The sequence below is a fragment of the Suillus clintonianus genome (assembly GCF_016758775.1).
Source record: "Suillus clintonianus strain FC179 chromosome Unknown DEU56scaffold_29, whole genome shotgun sequence".
NCBI lineage: Eukaryota > Fungi > Basidiomycota > Agaricomycetes > Boletales > Suillaceae > Suillus > Suillus clintonianus.
In genome coordinates this window covers 71,156-89,444 of record NW_024539253.1, presented here as the reverse complement: position 1 = coordinate 89,444, position 18,289 = coordinate 71,156, and the positions used below count along the sequence as shown (strand labels likewise).

Sequence of the window (18,289 nt, the reverse complement as noted above, 5' to 3'; positions counted from 1 at the left end):
ATCAGGTAGTCCGACGACGGGGTAGTATTGCGTGTCGTGGACGAAGGTGCTGACGTGCTGATAGAGATCTCCGATGGCAGCCTGCGGTGTCTACCGCGGCTCGGTGGCTTCTTCAGGCCAAATGCCGAGCGGCTGTTGTAGACAGATGATGGGGACGCTGCTGGCATAGCGAAAGGTTCGGGAGCATCGGGAGGGGGAGACGGCGACGAAGGAAGTTGTCGCTTCTTCCCAGCGACTTTGGAAGAGCTATCGGCCCTCTCATCACCTTCAAGGGGGGCATCCAATGGGCCACCGGTGCCTTGAAAGTCCATGTCCATGTCGTCGTCTGATGTTGGAAGGCCAGGGAGATGGAATTGAGAAGACTGATTGTAGGGGGCAGCGGAGGGTAAGGGGACAGCGGAGGGCAAGGGGGCAGCGGAGGGTAAGGGGGCAGCGGAGGGCAAAGGGCCAGTGGAGGGCAAAGGGCCAGCGGAGGGCAAAGGGGCAGTGGAGGGTAATGCGGGAGCAGGAGCAGGATGTTGCAGTGTTGGATCGATGGAGGGATCACCATGTGAACCCCCAGCATAAGGCATTGCTGGGGGATAGTAGTGCTGGCCATAATGCGAGGGTGGAGTGCTGGAAGGATGGATATCGGGCGGGGGATATTGAGGAGGCGGTTGAGGGTACTGCATGGGACCAGCGCTGGTATCAATGTGCATGGGGGGACCGGCGCTGGTATCAATGTGCATGGGGGGACCGGCGCTGGTGTCAAGTTGCATGGGGGTACCAGCCCCAGCATGTCGTCCAACCAAGGAATATAACGCGCCGGCGTGATCGACGCCAGGTCTTGATGAGTGAGTCTTCGCGGCCATGGACGGATTGGAATGCCAAATGGCATCCAGTTCCGTATACCATGGGAGCTCTAAGAGCGCTGCATCTACGAAACACATCAGCTAAGGACCAGAAAATAAGGAACGAGGACTCACCCAAAAGATTTTTCGTTTGCGTGCCTTCACCAGGCATCACACCAGCGCCAGTACTGTCAAAAGATGCCTTGAGTTTCTTGTATTTCCCCCTAAGTCTACATAAATTTCAGTATTTTTTGTAACGGAAGAAAAAACGGGAACGACTCACGTTTGGATGCGGTTGCAGACTCCGTCACGAAACTTCTTTGCGTTGGTGGCGAACGCGTAACCGTACCTCGGGTGGTCAGTGAAAATAAGTTTGGCCAGGGTACCATACACCTGCCCCTTGTCCGAGCCCGAGGCACCATCATCAACGGCAGCCATCGCTTTCTTGCCGTCAGAGTAGAAAAGTACTCTGCAATCGGCGGGGTGCGTGGAGAGATGGTTGACGAGGATGTCGGTAAGAGCACGGTCGCTCTGCCACTGGATAGTCAGGCGGGGTACATGCTGTTCTGGAGGGGGTTTGGCTGGTCCGCGAGTGTTTGGACCTTCGTCGTCCATCGACCTGGAGCAACGCACTAGAGGGTTAGCTTTCAAGCGTGCAGAACGGCGTACACGTTGGCGAGAAGGAGGCATGGTTGTTTGAAACTCCGCCAGCGATGCCGGCCTGACCTTCAATCGCAGTCCCAGCGGCCGAAGTGTTGGAAGCCGCTTAGCCACGAGTTGAAAGCCTTAGTCAGAGTTCAGCGAGCTTTCAAACATTTCTAATTTTTATTTTGAGTACCACTAACATTGATAATGATAAATGCGATTCTGGTGATCATGATTGGGGTGGTGTTCTCGAATAAGTTGAAAGAGTACTTACAGGCTAGATTTATGGTGGACGATGAGGTCTTGGATGACAGTAACGAGAGCCAAGGGAGACGCCGCCCCCTTGCAAGGGTCTCAGGAATGTACCGTACGTGCTCTGGCCATCACGTTCACGAAGCGACTAATAGCAGTGTAGGATGAGTGACCCGATTCGGGTTGAGACCCTGTAACAAGTTGTAACGCTGGCTTCGTGGGTGTAAACCCGTAAAACGGCGTAGTACGCATAAACAAATCTGGATAAATGGCGTATTCGACTCAAAAAACATGGAGGAAGCGCTGAAACTTGGGCGTTAATACTGGCGTTAATACTAAATTGAGGGATGGCGGTGACACGTGAGAAAGTTACACGCGGATCGTTGAGTGTGGCGTGAAACGACCGAGTGCTAATCAAATTTAGGAATTGGAACCAGTCTACAACTTGTTTTGATTTATTTGGTTATTGAGCTGTTGTTGGTCGTCGCGGTATTCGTTGTCCGTCAGTCTTTTTTTTTCTTTTCAAAGGAGTTGGGCGACCGCCATCAAGGGAGGACCTCCATTTGAAACGTCGTCTCTCTTCTTGTTAATCAAACAAAAAAATTGTGTGTGTTTTCAAATCGTAATCTCCCTTTTTACATCTAACCACCACCAACTTAGTTAATTGGACCGTTGCGTTCCATGGCCGTTCTCGCACCACAGGATTGGCACCCACCTCGCGATCATACTCCTCAAACAATGGATCCTTCAATACCACGTCAACGTTCTTCTCCATCAAACGAACAACAGCCTAACATACCCATCCAACCTTATCCATACCCAGTTCAACAGCAGCCTCATGGCGCTTGGACTCCAAGTCCTTCTGCTCAACCCTTTTACCCTTCTTACTACCAACAAAATCAACAACAACAACAGCAGCAGCAACAGCAACAACAACAACAACAGATTCCTTACCAATCTCAGCAACAAAACCCTTATTTCGACCCTCAAGCAAATGCTCAACTAGCTCAGTGGGCATACCAGCAAATGATGTATTCTCAACAACAACAGATCCATGCTCACCAACAACGATCCACTTCACAACCATCATCTCCAGCTGACTACTTTAACCCAACCCAGTTATTCTCCCCTTTTCCAAGTGGCACTCCTCCTCCTCATTCTCACTACCCTGCTCCTCCTCAGGCACAGCGCTCAGCTTCATCAGATGCAGCTCAGTATAATGGCTTTCACCCATATCGCCGCCCAAATAATACCCGCCCACAGGATCACCAGGAATGGCGTACTCCTCAATCTTTACAACCCCCATACGCACGCGGTGGTGAAGCTTCCGCTTCAACCACTTCTGTCAATTCTTCTTCCTCTCACGGCGGTGGTGGTACACGCCCACGTACAACAAGCAATCAGGGCCAGCAATCCCGCCCTAGAAACCCACCACCTCCCGTAGAAACACCACGCGCTCGTACCGGCAGCGCATCATCCAGTAATGGCCGCCCACACCACCGCACCGCTTCCTCTTCATCTACTAATTCCGCAGCCCCACGTCCCTCCGTATCTACCGCAACATCTAGGAGTTCCACATCCACCGCTACAACTCCCGCAACAGCTTCCTCTTCTTCCCATGCTCGTCCCGCCCGGCCCTCCCCGCTCAGCCAAGGTACCTACACGGCTGCGGAAAAGCGCATGTCACGTGATGACTCCGATCTCGCAGCTATCCTTGAAGGCACATCCATCGGTGGAAAAACAGGCGGTATCAAAGGCAGACTCCGCCGCGCCCTCAGTCTCAATGCTGCCCAAGCCCTGCAAGAAGAGGAAGAAGCCCCAACTGCAGGTGGAAGCAAAGACGCTCCACCCACCTCGCCCCCTGACGCGGACGCCGTCAGCACCGCCACAGTGCAGACCAAGAAAAAAGGGCGTGCCGCGTCCTTGTTCAATTCACGTCTCAACGCGAGCACCGATAACATCTCTCTTTCATCCACCATGTCCTCTGCTTCCGTCGTCATCCGCAAGATCGGGTCCATCGGAAAACTCGCAAGGCGAAACAGCCTCGCAGGTATCACCTCCCTCTTCAAGGACAAGAACAAGTCCACCGAAGGCGCAGAGGACAGCGGCAAGAAAAAGAAGAAAAAGGACGCAAAGGGCGAAGTCGTCGCTCCTAGCCTTTCGCACGCTGTTGCAGAGCTCGATCGGGGCGAATGGAGCGGTCCGGAGATGAGCGGCTTGAGTCCTGCTGCTAAACTCGCCAGGCAGCATACCCTCAAGAGTAATGCAGAGGCTGCTGCCGCTGCAAAGGCGCGTGCCGAGCAGGTAACACAGCCGGTGCAGGTGAATGGGACCCATGTCCCTGCTGCGTGGGAGAAGAATACTGCTACGCGTGCTGGCGAGTCGAGTGGGAGGGTGAGTGAGGATGGGACGCGTCTCGTAGTTGAGGAGGATGATGAGAGTGATGATGGACATGCTTATGTACCGCAGCCCGGACAGAACTTCATATCGGACGGCTGGGACGACGATGAAGTCTGGGATGAGGACGGAGAAGAGGACGTTACTATTCGTGTAGGTGTGGCGGGCGAAGACGAGGAGGTCGTCGCTTGGGCGACTAATATCAGGCGCAGCGTCGAGCGCCATCGGACGCCTGCAAAGGGCATCCTTAAAGGTGCGTATCAAGTAGGCTGGGCACTGTTTACGCTGACATTTGATAGGCGCGGAGAATTACTCGCAAGAGGTGTATAATGGCGAGAGCGTCGCGAATCCTGCTTTTAGCCGCGTACGCTCGAATTCGTATAATTCACATCCGGGGCAACCATCGGAGCTAGGTCCGCTTGCTCGGATGCCCTCCCCCGATCCAGACCATATCGATGGGCTGCATCGACACCCCTCGCATTCATCAACCAATGCCCCCGCAGGAGGTACTATATCATCTCTCTCCCTAAACCCATCTAACAATCCAGCAGAGAAAGAGAAGAACATGTTCACGCTCTCCAACTCGTCTGCACCAGCCCTATCCACGATCCCTACAACCCCACCAACGCTGACGCACCGCTCAGCGACAACGCCTGGCAGAAGGCTCGTGTTTGCAAATAATTTGTCAGTTTATGATACGTTTTCGTCGACTGTTTATGATCGTCGCAGCGAGCCTGCGACGTGGAGTCGATTGACGCCTGCGTTGGCGCAACGCATTAAAGAAGAGCTCAATTCGTACAAGATGGAGGAGATGGAGGTGCATGCTTGTAGTCGGATGCAGTGCGTGTCGTTTTTGTTTTTGGCGAACACTCACTGATGAATGCGTGCAGTACCCAATTTTTCATCTGATGCGTTTGGAGGTAGAGTTGCTGGTGCTTGCTCGGTTCGATTTTTGGCTCGCTTTTTCTACTTTTTCCTTTTCTTTTTCCCTTTTGCCTACGTTTTTTTCCCGTTCCTTACACAACCCACTCCTATCCCCCCCTGATCTAAAACCTCAGCATGAAGAGCATTCGCATTTTTACAAGCGGCTGCGCTGCACAGTACAGTACCTCATTAAAGCTGTCGGATCACATCGTGATATCCCTCATCACCCCCCCACGTGTTACGTTTGCGTTCTTTCCCACTTTTGCCCTCTCCCATATACCCTCACGTGTAATACTATGCGCGCGCGCCGGGCGTTGCCCACATCACACCCACACCAAACCCACTCCTTTGCAAATAGTCCTGCTACGTACGTACATTTGATATCTTGGACGCTTTTTTTTTTGCGTTGAGTCGGGAGTTTGTGAGAAAGCTCCTGTTTTTTTTATATATGCCATCGTAACCGCAAATAGGTTTTATGCTGACCCTACATGTTTAGTATGCATACATACATACCGCAAAGCTCGTTCAAATCAATTTTTTTTATCATGCTCGCTCAGGGACGTGAATAATAGGGCATATCTAGCTTTGTATAGTAAAAAATGTGCTTAATCTACATGGAGTGCTTTGACAGGAAAGAAACGTGCTAGATAATAACGCCAACGAACGAACACTACAGGTGGCCTTATTCCCAGGATGGTGAGGTACTGTACGAGTGACTCCGGCCGTTCTGTGCCGGACTCGAGGGCGACCACTGGGGTGACGTCGGGCTATAGGCGGGAGAAGCAGGGGCTAAAAAAGAGGTTAGCGATAGTTAGATTTAGTATCCATGACAAAGCGTCTTACAATATGCGGGTGCTGCGTGGTGGGATCAGGGGTCAGTGGGTGTGGAAATACGACAAGGTGAGAGTACTCACAAGCTGGGGAGTATGTAGGGGAGGTAGGAGCTAGAAAGTGTGAGGGTTTGTGTTTCGGACAAAGATGGGCGACTTACAATATTTTGGAGATGATGGGGATACTGGTGAAGTGGGAGAATATTTCGGTGAGGATGGGGACATTTGAGCAGGTGCTGGAATTGGACTTAGTATGCAGTGTGTCAATCAGAAGGAAAAGACTTACAAGCTGTAGGTGTGAGTAGAGCGGTACAATTAGATCATCAGTACACATCATGCGTGAATAATATCCGTGCTTACTTGGTGAGTCTGAGAAAGCAAGACATCAGTCAATGATCGAGCTTGAGATACGAAAGGGATAAACTTACAACGCGGAGAAGCAGGGCTGAACGAAGGACTGGTGGGAGAGTACCGCGGTGACGTGGGGGAGAATGATGGAGATTGGGGACTGTATCGCGGCGACGTGGGTGAGAACGACGGAGAAGTGGGAGAATAACGTGGGCTCGTTGGCGAGTATCCTGGTGACGTGAGATTGAGTGCGGGAGATGTCGGCGAATACGTCGGCGATGTAGGCCCTCTGCCACGGTCGTAGAAGGGAGAAGTAGCATATGGGGATGTGCCAAAAGGTGATGTAGCGCCGCCAAACGGTGATTGTGGAACATATGGCGATGTCGGCGAGTATGTATTGGGGGAACTGGGGCTGTACCCAGGTCCTGCAGGGGACATGCCTCCGGCACCAAGAGGACTCTGCCCATACCCAAGGAAGGAGAAGTTTGCGGGATCCTCGCCGCCGTTGACAGCGAGAGGAGAAAAGGCAGCCGATTCTCCTTTGAAATTTCCTTCTGACCACGCAGGAGAATTGGTGTCGTATGGCGTCATTGCCACTTGTCCTGGTGTCATGCCACCATCTGCCTGTGCCGCTAGCATGTTTTGAACTGGCAGGCGATGATCGACGATAGCATCCTTCAGCATGTCAATGTCGAGAGCAACATCAAAGGCACCAGTGCCCATTGGCGCTAGCTGGCCGAACATGACGTTCTCGGCGATGCCGTGACAATCGTCCTTCTCCCCGACTGCAGCTGCCTCCATGAGAATCTCCACTGTCTCCTCGAATGAACAGCGCATGAGCGCTCCGGTGTCAGCCCGATTGATGCCGTGGCGGGTAATTGCCATCAAAGAGCCTCGGTGCGTCATGAGATCGCAAAGGAGAGCGAGATGGCGATAGTTGACGTAGGAACCGTCGAATTCGATGACCCCACGCAGCTCCTTCATGATAGCAGCGCGGGCTGCCTCAATGCCCAGCACGTTGAAGATCTCGACACAGCTGTTCGAATACGTACGAGTGAAGTCGACGCTATCGATACACATGACAGTCTTGAGGTTGATACCGTCCGTCTCCAACACCCACTCCTTCTTTGACTTGATGGAGCCTGTCTTGTCGATGAACACCTTGTCATGTTGTTGCAAAAAGACTTTTTGAATGCCAGGAACACCGCGCAAGCTGACGGAATTCAACATTGTGTTTTCAAGCTGGCGCAAGAAGATGTCTTCTTCAACTGTTCCCAGACCCTCGTCATCTTTGTCGCCACCGCCGAGCACACGGCAACGGATGATGAGCTTCTCCGAGTTATCTTCACTCCAGATGACGAAGAGATCAGTTTTGAAGCTCTCCGCGATGCGACCGGCGACATAAGCCATGGTGAGCTTGCGATCAATCATTTTGGCACGGTCAAGCTCCAGACGAAGGAGCCACGGCGACTGCAGATGCAGCTTGGACTCAATCTCCTCGTCGGGAATAGCAAAGAACGACTCTACGAACACGGAGTCCTCCTCGATGATGGTGGAACTTGGGTCTGGGTCATACCAGATTTCCACGGCTGCCGTCACGGTACGCAATGAAGTATATGCGAGCTCTTGCTCGACGTTCTTGGCAAGCAGACTCTCTTCGGCAATGTCAGGCTCGAGGTAGACGGTGAGGGAGGGTGTTTTGATTTTAGTGGCAACGTTGATAATCTCCTTCAGACGCGGGACACCAAGTGTCACGTTCTTACTGGAGACACCGGCATAATGGAACGTATTAAGCGTCATCTGCGTGGCCGGTTCACCAATCGACTGAGCAGCAAGTGTACCACACATCTCTCCCGGGTTCACTAGCGCCTGGTTGAACTTGGCTTCTACCTCACCAAGGACCCAGTCAAATGCCTCTCTGGTAAGATGGAACTGTTCGAGTACGCGGCGGGTGGCCATGGTGGCACGGACGTGCATGCGGAAAGTCAGCGATGAGTTGGCTTGGACTTCCCTCGTCAGAGGATCATCACCAACGACTACAGCCAAGCGATTATTGAGCTGCTGAACGGCTTCGACGATGTAGGCCGGCTCCAGATCGCTCGGCTTCCGCTTGTCGATGTGGAAGATTTGAGTGGCGTTCTGAATGATACGGTGAAGGTTGACAGGCAGATAGTGAGGATTAAGCCCGTCTGCCTGGGGAAATATGAATTCCCGCAGAAGACGGCGGTCGTTCAGAAGCTCGTTGTATTCTTCGTCCAATTTCATCTGCAGCTCCAGAGAGCTGTCATCCACGCCGATCTGCAGGGTATTGGGCAGGAAGCCATTCTTGCCGTCGGTGACATCAACGCGATAGTTGTGCTCAAAGGCTTCATTGTCGAGGCCAAATGTCTCGATCTTCTGGCGTTCGATGAACGCGCCGTCCATACCGTCTTCGCCGTACACAAACTGTATGAGATCTCCGAGCGAGTTGCGTACCGTTCCGTCATAGTGGACCATGACGTCCTCCAATGCCTTGACAAGACGACGTTGGATGTAACCGGTCTCTGCCGTCTTGACGGCGGTATCGATAAGACCTTCTCTTCCAGCCATAGCATGGAAGAAAAACTCCTGCGGCGTCAACCCGCGCAGATATGAGTTCTCGACGAAGCCACGTGCCTCCGGACTGAAGTCATCCTTGGTGAAATGAGGAAGAGTACGGTGACGGAACCCGAATGGAATACGACGACCCTCAACACTCTGCTGCCCGACACAAACAGACATTTGCGAGATATTGATGTATGAACCCTTGGAGCCAGCCGTGACCATCTGCTTCACGTTGTTGTCATCTTTCAGGTTCTTCTGCGCGTACTGACCAGAGTCATCACGGGCGCGATTGAGCTCCCGCTCTACCTTGCTCTCGAATGACTCTCGGATGGTCATACCGGGCAGTGCCTTCAGACGGTCGTGATACGCCTCCTCGATAATTTCCGTGACCAACTGTTTCTTCTCGCCAATGCGCTGCGTAATGAAGTTCATAACCTTGGGGCCAGCAATAGTGTCACCGATGCCGATACTGAATCCATTGTGGAACAGCCAGAAATTCACGACCATCTGTATACCCGTGAAGAGGTCACGAGTAGCCTCAGGGCCCTTCTCGCGAAAGACGACGTGCACCAAACCACCTTGTGAAGCGCCCACGGTTTTCTTCTCAACAACACCAAAGATGATTTCTCCATTCTCAATTAACATGCCGTCGTCGAAGATGGGGTTCGAGGACTTGGGATCTGGGGCCCGGTGGATGTTGATACCGCGGGGGATCACCATACTAAGAATCTGCTTCCCGGACCACATGGGTTTTGGCTTGATGATAGCGGGTATTGGAACATTGCCGTCCCAGCCAGGGACCCACAACAAGATGTTCTGAACCTGGTTCCAGTCCAGGAACGTATCTCGCAACGTGAACTTGCGGATCCCACAAAGCGTGTCCTGCACGATGCCCATGACAGGTTTATTGGCTTGTGGCGAGATGATCTATGCGCCAGTTAAATATAACACCCATGAATGAGAAGATGTGGTTACCTGACGGGGAACCCATGCTATTTGCGACAGCTCGGCACGTGTTTCTTCACTCTGTGGAATGCTGGAAGACATGAATAACGTATCGCATATAAGACACAGGTAACTTACTGCATGTTCATTTCATCACCGTCGAAGTCGGCATTGTATGGAGGCGTCACGGACAGATTCAGTCGGAAGGCTGTACTCGTTAATTTCTCGTAGAGCACGCAAGAGGGCGCATGCACTCACTAGAGTATGGCATCAGCCTCACGCGGTGACTCATCATACTCATCTTGTGCAAACTAGGCTGCCGGTTGAACAACACGAAGCTGAAATGGGAATCAGCATGAAAATCGATGCAATCCTTTGCTCATCCGACTTACTCTCCATCCTTCAGATGCCGCTCGACAATCCACCCGTATTGCAGAAATGCGTCAGCGCGCTTATTATAGCGCAGGTCAATACGTTCGCCAGTATCTCGCACGACATATCGTGCACCAGGGTATGTAGTCGGGCCGTTGCGCACTAGTTCTTGAAGGTATGCGATGTTATAGGGCGTCACTACAATGGCATTGTAAGTTCCGTCACCCGAAGCGAAGACGAATAACACACCTCGCTCAGGATAAGTCAAATTCATGGCAATGCTCCGAGGAACCCCAACTTCATCCAGCTCCAGGTTAGGATCGCCCGTGATAACTGTACGCGCAGAGAAGTCCACACGCTTGCCCATCAGGTTACCGCGGAGACGCCCCTCTTTCCCCTTTAGTCGCGCACGGATAGCCTTCACCGGACGGCCAGACTTCTGCAATGCCTGGGGGATACCAGCGATGTCGTTGTCCATGTAGGTGGCAACGTGGAACTACAATCAGCCAGTCAATAGCCGCACTTGAATTTCTCTCCTGCGATACTTGCCTGGAGCAAATGCTCATGCTCGCTGATAACATGCGCAGGCGCACCCTCCTGCTCACACCGCCGTACATGTGCGGACGCCTTGATAATCTCACCGAGTTTGTACGTCAAATCATCTTCGCTCCGCATAGCACCGCCGTCAACTGCTATACTTGGACGGACAGGAGGAGGCGGGACAGGCATAACCGTGAGAATCATCCACTCCGGGCGAGCGTACTCATCCGAAAGACCTAAAAGATGAAGGTCCGAGTCCGACATCTTCTTGAATGTTGTATAAACCTCAGACGGTGTTATCAGCCGCTTGTCAGGCTGCATCGATTTCACATCCTGAAAACCAGTCAGCAACAGCATTCATTTATGCTGCCATATACCGACCTCGTCTTCATCCTTGGGTCTCTTGTATTGGACGAAAAGCTTCAAGCCTTCTTTTCTAACGACTGGTTGCGAATGACCGCATCCACCATGACCTTTCTTGGGCTCATCCGCATCTCCTTCAGCACCATCTTCTTTGGGCTCGTCAGTCTCACAGACCATCTTGGTCTTGCAGTGCGCCCATACAACGGCCATGCGCGCCTTGGGATCGCGAATATGGCGGATCTTCTCGGCGAAATTGGGATCGGACTACGGAACGACAATGGCATTGAACGAACATATTAGGAAGCACATGAAATGTAAACGTCAGCATCAATGTCGACGGAAATAGAAACATTATCTAAGGGATTGCAATGCATCACAAGGAGGCAGCCGACATGGTTTGGCATATATGTCGGCCATTGGTAAGCCCTCTTCCCGCGTCACAGGGAGGGCCACCAAAGCCGAGTCCAGTAAGGTGCCTTTAGCACTGGGCTGGACTACGATTTTTCGCACTCCTCGTTCAGCGCCCCATTTCACCGCGCACCTCGTGTCCAACCATCACTGGGCGTTTGCAATGGTCCACGCGGCGATCAAGCGATCGAAAACGCGCGCAGACCACGCCGCAGGGGGTCAAACGCCTCGTTTGTTCGAGGTACTGCCGCGGTGCGGGTTTGGGGTTCTCCAATGGATTATGGAGAGAGCCCCCAGAAAATTGGGTGGTGGGGTGCGAAACGAGTAGAGGAACGAAATTCAACTCACGATGTCGGCTTTTAGCTTTCCACAGTTTACGCAGATACATTCCAGGATCTTCTTCACTTTAATGATGAAACCTGAAAACCCAAATGAATGCCGAACACTGAGACAACGAGAGCTTTGCAAACACACCTGGGTGAAAGACCGGCCTCGCCAACTCGATATGGCCAAAATGACCAGGACATTCTGACATTCCCTCTCCACATGTCTGACACTTGAAATTTCGGTCGATGGTCCCCATGCGAGGATCCATTAAACCGCCCATCTTAGGTTTGTGCGTTGTCTCGTCCATAACCTCTGGATGCTCCACTTTTGCTACAGAGTATGCTTTCTGCGTGGTTGAGATAGACTGATTAGCACAGTAGGGTAGAGAATGGGTCGTGACGCACAATTTCCTCTGGTGACAAGATACCAAACTGGACCTCCTTCACTTTGCGAATGGGAGCGGCCGAATACGCGAACTGGTGGCCCAACATGATTGCAAAAACAGCAACAGAAGCAGTAAGGAGAATAAAAACGCGTTAAGATGAGGAATGCGGTGACCAGGTCGGAAAAGGGAGCTGAAAGGAGTCCAGGACGTGAATTAACGCGAATGCAGTGTCGTAAATGCAATTGTATGGAAATAAGTGGAGTTTTGACCACTTTTTTTGCGGGTTGAAAGGAACCACGAGTACCAGGTGAAAAGTAACAAAAAAGACGGAAAATTCTGCAAAAAAAAACGGGTCAAGCGGAACTCGGCAAACCGCGCAACTGGCGGGAGCGTTAATGAATTCGTCTGAATCTGCAGGAGAGCCGAAAAGTCGACAACAGGACCTTTGAAGACGGCAAAGATGGCTGTTGAGAACAACCTGTGGATGAGTCTCACGTTCCAACTCCGCCCCAATTCACCTGCGTCCGGCCCCGAGTCACGCAGTCACACATCATGTCACGCATCACCCAATTCACAATGATGTGCTACCCAAAGTATTCTGTAAATACCATCAAATATTTCACATAATTCTCTATCAGCCCCACTGATACACCCGGGATTTTTTGTGGTAGAATGTCTGTGAGGATGCTACCGAGTAGGAACCATAATACTTCAATATTTGTTGATCGGAGTGCGAAAATCACGGTTGATTTGTCATCGCGTCATCAAGCTGTAGGCAGCTGTGCGCAGTTGACGCGACACTCAATACTCATATTCACTTATACTGTGCTCGTTGTACATGGCATCGATCAGCAGCTGGCTATGGGGAACCTCCCAACTTGACGACGCCGTCGGTGAGCATTATCAGCAATATCCATGTACTTTAACTCATCATTACCTTTCTAGACAAGGCTACTTCGGAGCTCATCCCGAATGGCTCAGAGGACGTTGCTCTCAATCTCGAAATATGCGATCAGATACGCTCCAAGTCTGCACCCGCAAAGGATGCCATGCGTGCGCTCAAACGCCGCCTTAATCACAAGAATCCCAACGTCCAACTCCTCGCACTCGCCGTAAGCCATATCATTACATTCTCCGCGCCATGCTCTGATTCCGATTCGACAGTTGACAGACATCTGTGTCAAGAATGGCGGCGATCATTTCTTGACCGAGGTAACCTCACGAGAGTTCATGGATAATCTGGTCTCCATCCTCAAAATCCATGGTCTAAATAATTCTGTCAGAGATGATATCTTGAAATATATACAGAACTGGTCCTTGGCTTTTGAAGGCAAGCCCAGTCTTAGCTACGTCAATCAGGTCTACAAGACCCTCAAGAGTGAAGGTATGCGCTCACCAGATCTGTCATCGCCACGCTTCACACTTGCTGCGCAGGACATCATTTCCCTCCAAAGGACTTTGCCCTGGCGAACTCTGCCATGGTCGACACATCAACTGCTCCAGAATGGATAGATTCTGAATTGTGTCTGCGATGTCGCACTCCGTTTACATTTACCAACCGAAAACATCACTGTCGGAATTGTGGACAGGTTTTCGACCAGCAATGTTCATCTAAATCCATACCCCTACCTCACTTCGGCATCACTCAAGCTGTTAGGGTCTGTGATACGTGTCACAATAAGTTGCAGAAAAAGGCTGAGAAAAGGTATATCTGCGTCCTTCTGTCCATAAGCCATTCTGATATGCCGCCTCCTTACAGTGACAAAGGACACCGTCAGTCCGCAAGTATGTATAGCCCACGGCACAGCAGTGCGCGCGACCTTGCAGATGCCGAGCTCCAACGAGCTATCGAGCTCTCCCTCGAGGAGGTCGGTGCTGCTCACGGACGCAGACCGGGTTATGTCCCCGCTCAACCCTCCGCGCACAATTGGCAAGTTTCTGAACCTCCTCTTGTTGATAGGAAGACACGCCCCGATCACAAAGTTGCTGACGCGGACGAGGACGATCCTGATCTCCGTGCAGCTATCGAAGCAAGTCTTCGCGAGGCTAGCGCCCCGAGACCGAGCGCCCCTGTAGAGCTTTCAAGCACAGATTCATACAGCACTGCGTACGCCACTTCTCAATCATATCCGCCCACCGTCGCGCCTGCCCCACAAGTGCCGAAGCTTGCGAGTTATGATCTCGAGCTTTTGGAGACCGACGCGATTCTTACATTCAGCCAGACAGTGGAGCAAGTGCAAGCGCAAGGGGGACGCGACATGTCGCGGTATCCTGCTGTCAACGAACTATATGACAAGGCGAATGGGCTCCGTCCCAAGCTGGCCATGAGTTTGGATGACACTGACCGCAAAGAACGTATGTCAACATGCATGGAAATTTTCAACTGTACTGATGCTTGCACTTAGAACTGCTATCTGAGATGCACGAAAAACTTTCGCAAGCCGTCAAGCTCTACGACAAGCTGCTGACAGATCAAGTCTCACATCCCACATGGCGGCGTTCTCTCCAACAGGTCCACCCCACGACTATACCTGTGCGGCAATCGGCACAAACACCCGTCAACGGTTACAGTCCATGGGCACCTTCCCACCATCATGCATCCTCCGTGTCTTCCCCGGTTGTTGCGCCACCGCGGATGGATCCTGTCCAATACGCCCCACAGCCTCTTATTTCCCGACCCACATTATCTACTGTCCCCGAGTCAGAGCCTCATTATGCTCATTATGCGGCAGGACCATCACAACACCCTACGGCTCCACTTGCCTCGCCGCCCGCACCCCCTCAGCCTCAGCAGTCGCCCCACTTCGCCAGTCCGCCGTTATCTGTATCCTACCTCCCCCAGCAAACGCCCGCTTCTCCCACCATTCCGATCCACCAACCTGTGTCCATACCTCAGTTCACCAACATTCACGCACCGTCTCAACCACCACCAGCACCTGCGCTTCTACCCATAGCTCCACCCCTCGCTCCACAGACCCCGGCCCTCGCACGGCATCACAGCGTCTCATCACGCACCACAGTGTCCCCACCACCTGCCCCGCTCGCGCGTTCAAGCACCGTATCGCACACATCGCGCGCTCAGTATCAGCAGCCCCTACAGCCACAGCTCCCCCAATTTCCCTCTGCACCCACGACAGCACCACAGTCGTTTGATTTGTACGCGCCGTCTGCGCCTACGACAATTCCGGAGCGACGAGAGGAGCTGTTGATTGATTTGTAGTGATTTTTTGTCTTGCTGCAGGTGTATGAGTGGATTAATGTAGGATCGCGCACTGATGGACTGATAGATTAATGTGAATGCACGTAGTTCTTGGATGATCCGTAAACATGACCACATGTCAGGAAATTGGGATGTACGGGCTATCGAATTTGCCCATGCAGAAATACAGGTCTCATGCAATCATTTGCGGTGGTTCCAGAACTCCAAATCAAATAAATGTAAATCGATTGAGTATAGAGCTCTAGACTAGAGGACAACAAAACAACGTAACATGCGCATGATTAGGTACCTACTACAGAAGAAACGCTTAACATTTGGAAGCATTACAGATTGAAAACACCCCTCTTGCCACTTAGCACAACGTCAGGCTTGAAAGTCCGCTTGGCCATCTTGACTCTGTGTTCCGTGACGCTAAACGGTTCTGGGAGCCAAGTCTTCACCTCCGTGAGATCCTCCCCGAGAAGCATCAGCGCAACAGCCTTGGAACTCAGCCACGCATGCACCATGCCCTCGCCAGAGTAGCCGGCCGCAATCCACTCACCGGGAGCAGCAGTGACATCTGACTTCAATTTCTCCGTATTTGAATTCAGAGTAGAGGGTGTAGATGAAACAGGAGGTGCCTTCCTGCCGGCCACATCAGCATGCACCTTGCCAACCCACGGCATCCCATCTGCCGACTCGCTCAACAGACCACTCCAAATCGCCTTCACTCGTCCCTCTGCCCACAACCCTACACCTTCATCTGTGGGAGTGACCGGTAAGGCCTCGGCACCCCAGCTCTCCGCTCCAAAATAGATTGGCATTGCACCACCTACATGTGCGGCGCTGTGTACGCCATACATGCCATTAGTTCCACTATCCGTGCGCGACTCAAAGCCTGCGCCGAACATGAGTTCATGCTCGCCTTCTGAGAGTTGTGTCAAGTAATCGAAGCCCTTGCGAGGACTATCAAAAAACACGAAGCTCCGCCCGCCATGCAGCGTACTTGCATGGAGGTTACGCCCAGGCCTTTGTGCGGTCATGGTTTCTCGGATGGGAAAGATAACTCCCTTGAGAGCGGGTAAGAGCGCAGGTGCGTACGCGTTCGTGAGATGCACAACGTGTGGGGTCGTAATCACCCCGCGTGCTGTAGTAAGTGTATAAAACGGGCAACTTGATGTGGGCTCATCGATTGATGTGCAAGGTGCACGGGTATAAATCTCAAACCTAAGCTGCATTAGAGATTGTCGCGAATTATTGCGGGCCACAATTAAAGTCAGACTTACTCCTTAGGGTAGTCTGTAAGAAGACGGCTTAAAATCGACGTCACAAAGCGATATGGGTGTATAGCACCAGCTCGCGTGGCAATACATCCTACCGCAAGTGGCGAAAGATGGAATTTCTACCACGCTGTCAGTCACAGGTCATGATATTATCCCTCAACGTACCTCTTGAGCGTCTAAGCCCTCATAGCAGGCATATGAATCTGCATGCTCGCCCATATCACGCTGATATACTCGCAGCTTTCGCTGTGCCTCTTTAAACGTAGGCTTATCGAAGTACACATCGACACCCTCGACGGCACGGCACTGTGTATACTTTGTGATACCCTCCTCTGCAGCAATGGCCAGAATCTCATCCAAGTGCGCCTTACGGAAGCGCATCATCTTCTTTGCCATATCTTCACCCACTCTTTTCTTCAGGTCTTCGTAGTCATGATATGTAGCGGGAAAAATGTGTCCTCCATTTCTGGGCAAGACACTAATATCGCATCAACGGTCTAAGCGAGATGGGCGCTCATTGCTCACCTGCCAGTGGCCCCTGAGCATACATCTTGGGCTTCAAGCATGACGACGCGAAGACTGTCTCCGCACTCAAGCAGAGTTCGCGCAAAAGAGGCGCCAGATATACCGGATCCAATAATAACTGTCATAGATTATTCACCGGCGACCTCAAAACAGGTACGGGGTATACTCACCCACATCTGCATGGGATGGCAGATTCTCCTCTGAATGGGCTTTTGCTATGGGAGCTACAGGTATCGTCCAAAAAGAAATTGTTGGCTCAGCTATAGGCAGACCGTCTGGAATGCCACTCCTCAGATACTTCTCAGCGGACGAACTGCGAGAGACTGGGAAGGGCTGTTGGGGACGGGAGACACAGTTTCCCATGAGATATCGTCGTAACACTAGGTGGTGGAGATAGTTGAAAGCGAAAAGCTATGAAAGAGCGAAGAAAGGCGCCCATGCTCGCGGCCGACCTGATATGACACGATGCTAACGCGGGGCTAACCAAATGAGAAAGTGCCACACGGACAGTCCCATACTCAAGTTGACTGGTTCGGACAAAGTTACGGGGCGTGAGGAAATTCGGTCCTTATCTTACCACCATGCGCATTAGCACCTCAACAGAGGGAGTTTTGCCACATCGTGTGCGGCACAACTGCTATCGCAATTGCGTAAGCATATCTTGAGAATACCCAAGGGGAAGCGTGATCAAGTCCTAAGGCCAGATACGCCCTGTCTCAAGATATGAGAGTAGCAGAAGTGAGGAGCTGGGCGCTGCTTGTACCATTTCGTTTGAGAAGTACACATCTTCGGTAACCCTTTTGAAGACTAGATTCGCAGTTTGAGTCAAAATCAACTCAGTGAGCCCAGTAGGTCATATCGATGATTATGAGCAGGTGTTCCAATGGTGTCTGGACTACCTGGAAGAGCCGTCCAGAAGGCGGCCTGAGGCATTCAAGTCAAGACATGCAAGTGCCAAGAAGACTTATTGCTTCCGCGTTCAACGTATCTTACGTTCGTGGAGCGAGTCTAGCCGAGAACTTGCAAGACGTCCTCCAAGTCCAGGGGTAGTGGCGTGGCGGACACGGTCGGACATCCAACCTCACCCGAAAAGTCATCGGTCGAGAGCCAGTTGCATCAGCCCACACGTTCCT

The 18,289-nt window shown here is 52.0% G+C and overlaps 4 protein-coding genes across 4 annotated transcripts; 2 read left to right on the top strand and 2 right to left on the bottom strand.

Moving 5' to 3' along the window:
• Positions 1-2,408: 2,408 nt before the first annotated feature.
• DEU56DRAFT_911929 (uncharacterized protein) lies at positions 2,409-5,033 on the top strand (the record flags this gene model as incomplete). Its single annotated transcript, XM_041357339.1, has 3 exons — positions 2,409-4,377; positions 4,424-4,964; positions 5,015-5,033. The coding sequence occupies 3 exons, from the start codon at positions 2,409-2,411 to the stop codon at positions 5,031-5,033; spliced, it is 2,529 nt and encodes an 842-aa protein (XP_041209202.1).
• Positions 5,034-5,617: 584 nt separating this feature from the next.
• Positions 5,618-12,628, bottom strand: DEU56DRAFT_799405 (DNA-directed RNA polymerase II subunit RPB1). The gene is made up of 15 exons (XM_041353034.1): positions 12,169-12,628; positions 11,912-12,110; positions 11,786-11,856; positions 11,048-11,293; positions 10,676-10,999; positions 10,376-10,622; positions 10,147-10,324; positions 10,013-10,092; positions 9,893-9,962; positions 9,785-9,845; positions 6,307-9,736; positions 6,040-6,114; positions 5,963-5,992; positions 5,892-5,903; positions 5,618-5,837 (listed from the first exon to the last, which is right to left on the bottom strand). The coding sequence occupies exons 1-15, from the start codon at positions 12,253-12,255 to the stop codon at positions 5,731-5,733; spliced, it is 5,217 nt and encodes a 1,738-aa protein (XP_041209201.1). The 5' UTR covers positions 12,256-12,628; the 3' UTR covers positions 5,618-5,730.
• Positions 12,629-12,935: 307 nt separating this feature from the next.
• DEU56DRAFT_299681 (uncharacterized protein) lies at positions 12,936-15,531 on the top strand. Its single transcript, XM_041345546.1, has 6 exons — positions 12,936-13,042; positions 13,095-13,261; positions 13,314-13,533; positions 13,584-13,854; positions 13,909-14,504; positions 14,555-15,531. Exons 1-6 carry the CDS (start codon positions 12,988-12,990, stop codon positions 15,367-15,369), a joined length of 2,124 nt encoding a protein of 707 aa, XP_041209200.1. The 5' UTR covers positions 12,936-12,987; the 3' UTR covers positions 15,370-15,531.
• Positions 15,531-17,891, bottom strand: DEU56DRAFT_299678 (FAD dependent oxidoreductase-domain-containing protein). The gene is made up of 5 exons (XM_041345544.1): positions 17,327-17,891; positions 17,157-17,274; positions 16,797-17,097; positions 16,635-16,750; positions 15,531-16,575 (listed from the first exon to the last, which is right to left on the bottom strand). The coding sequence occupies exons 1-5, from the start codon at positions 17,517-17,519 to the stop codon at positions 15,693-15,695; spliced, it is 1,611 nt and encodes a 536-aa protein (XP_041209199.1). The 5' UTR covers positions 17,520-17,891; the 3' UTR covers positions 15,531-15,692.
• Positions 17,892-18,289: the final 398 nt, after the last annotated feature.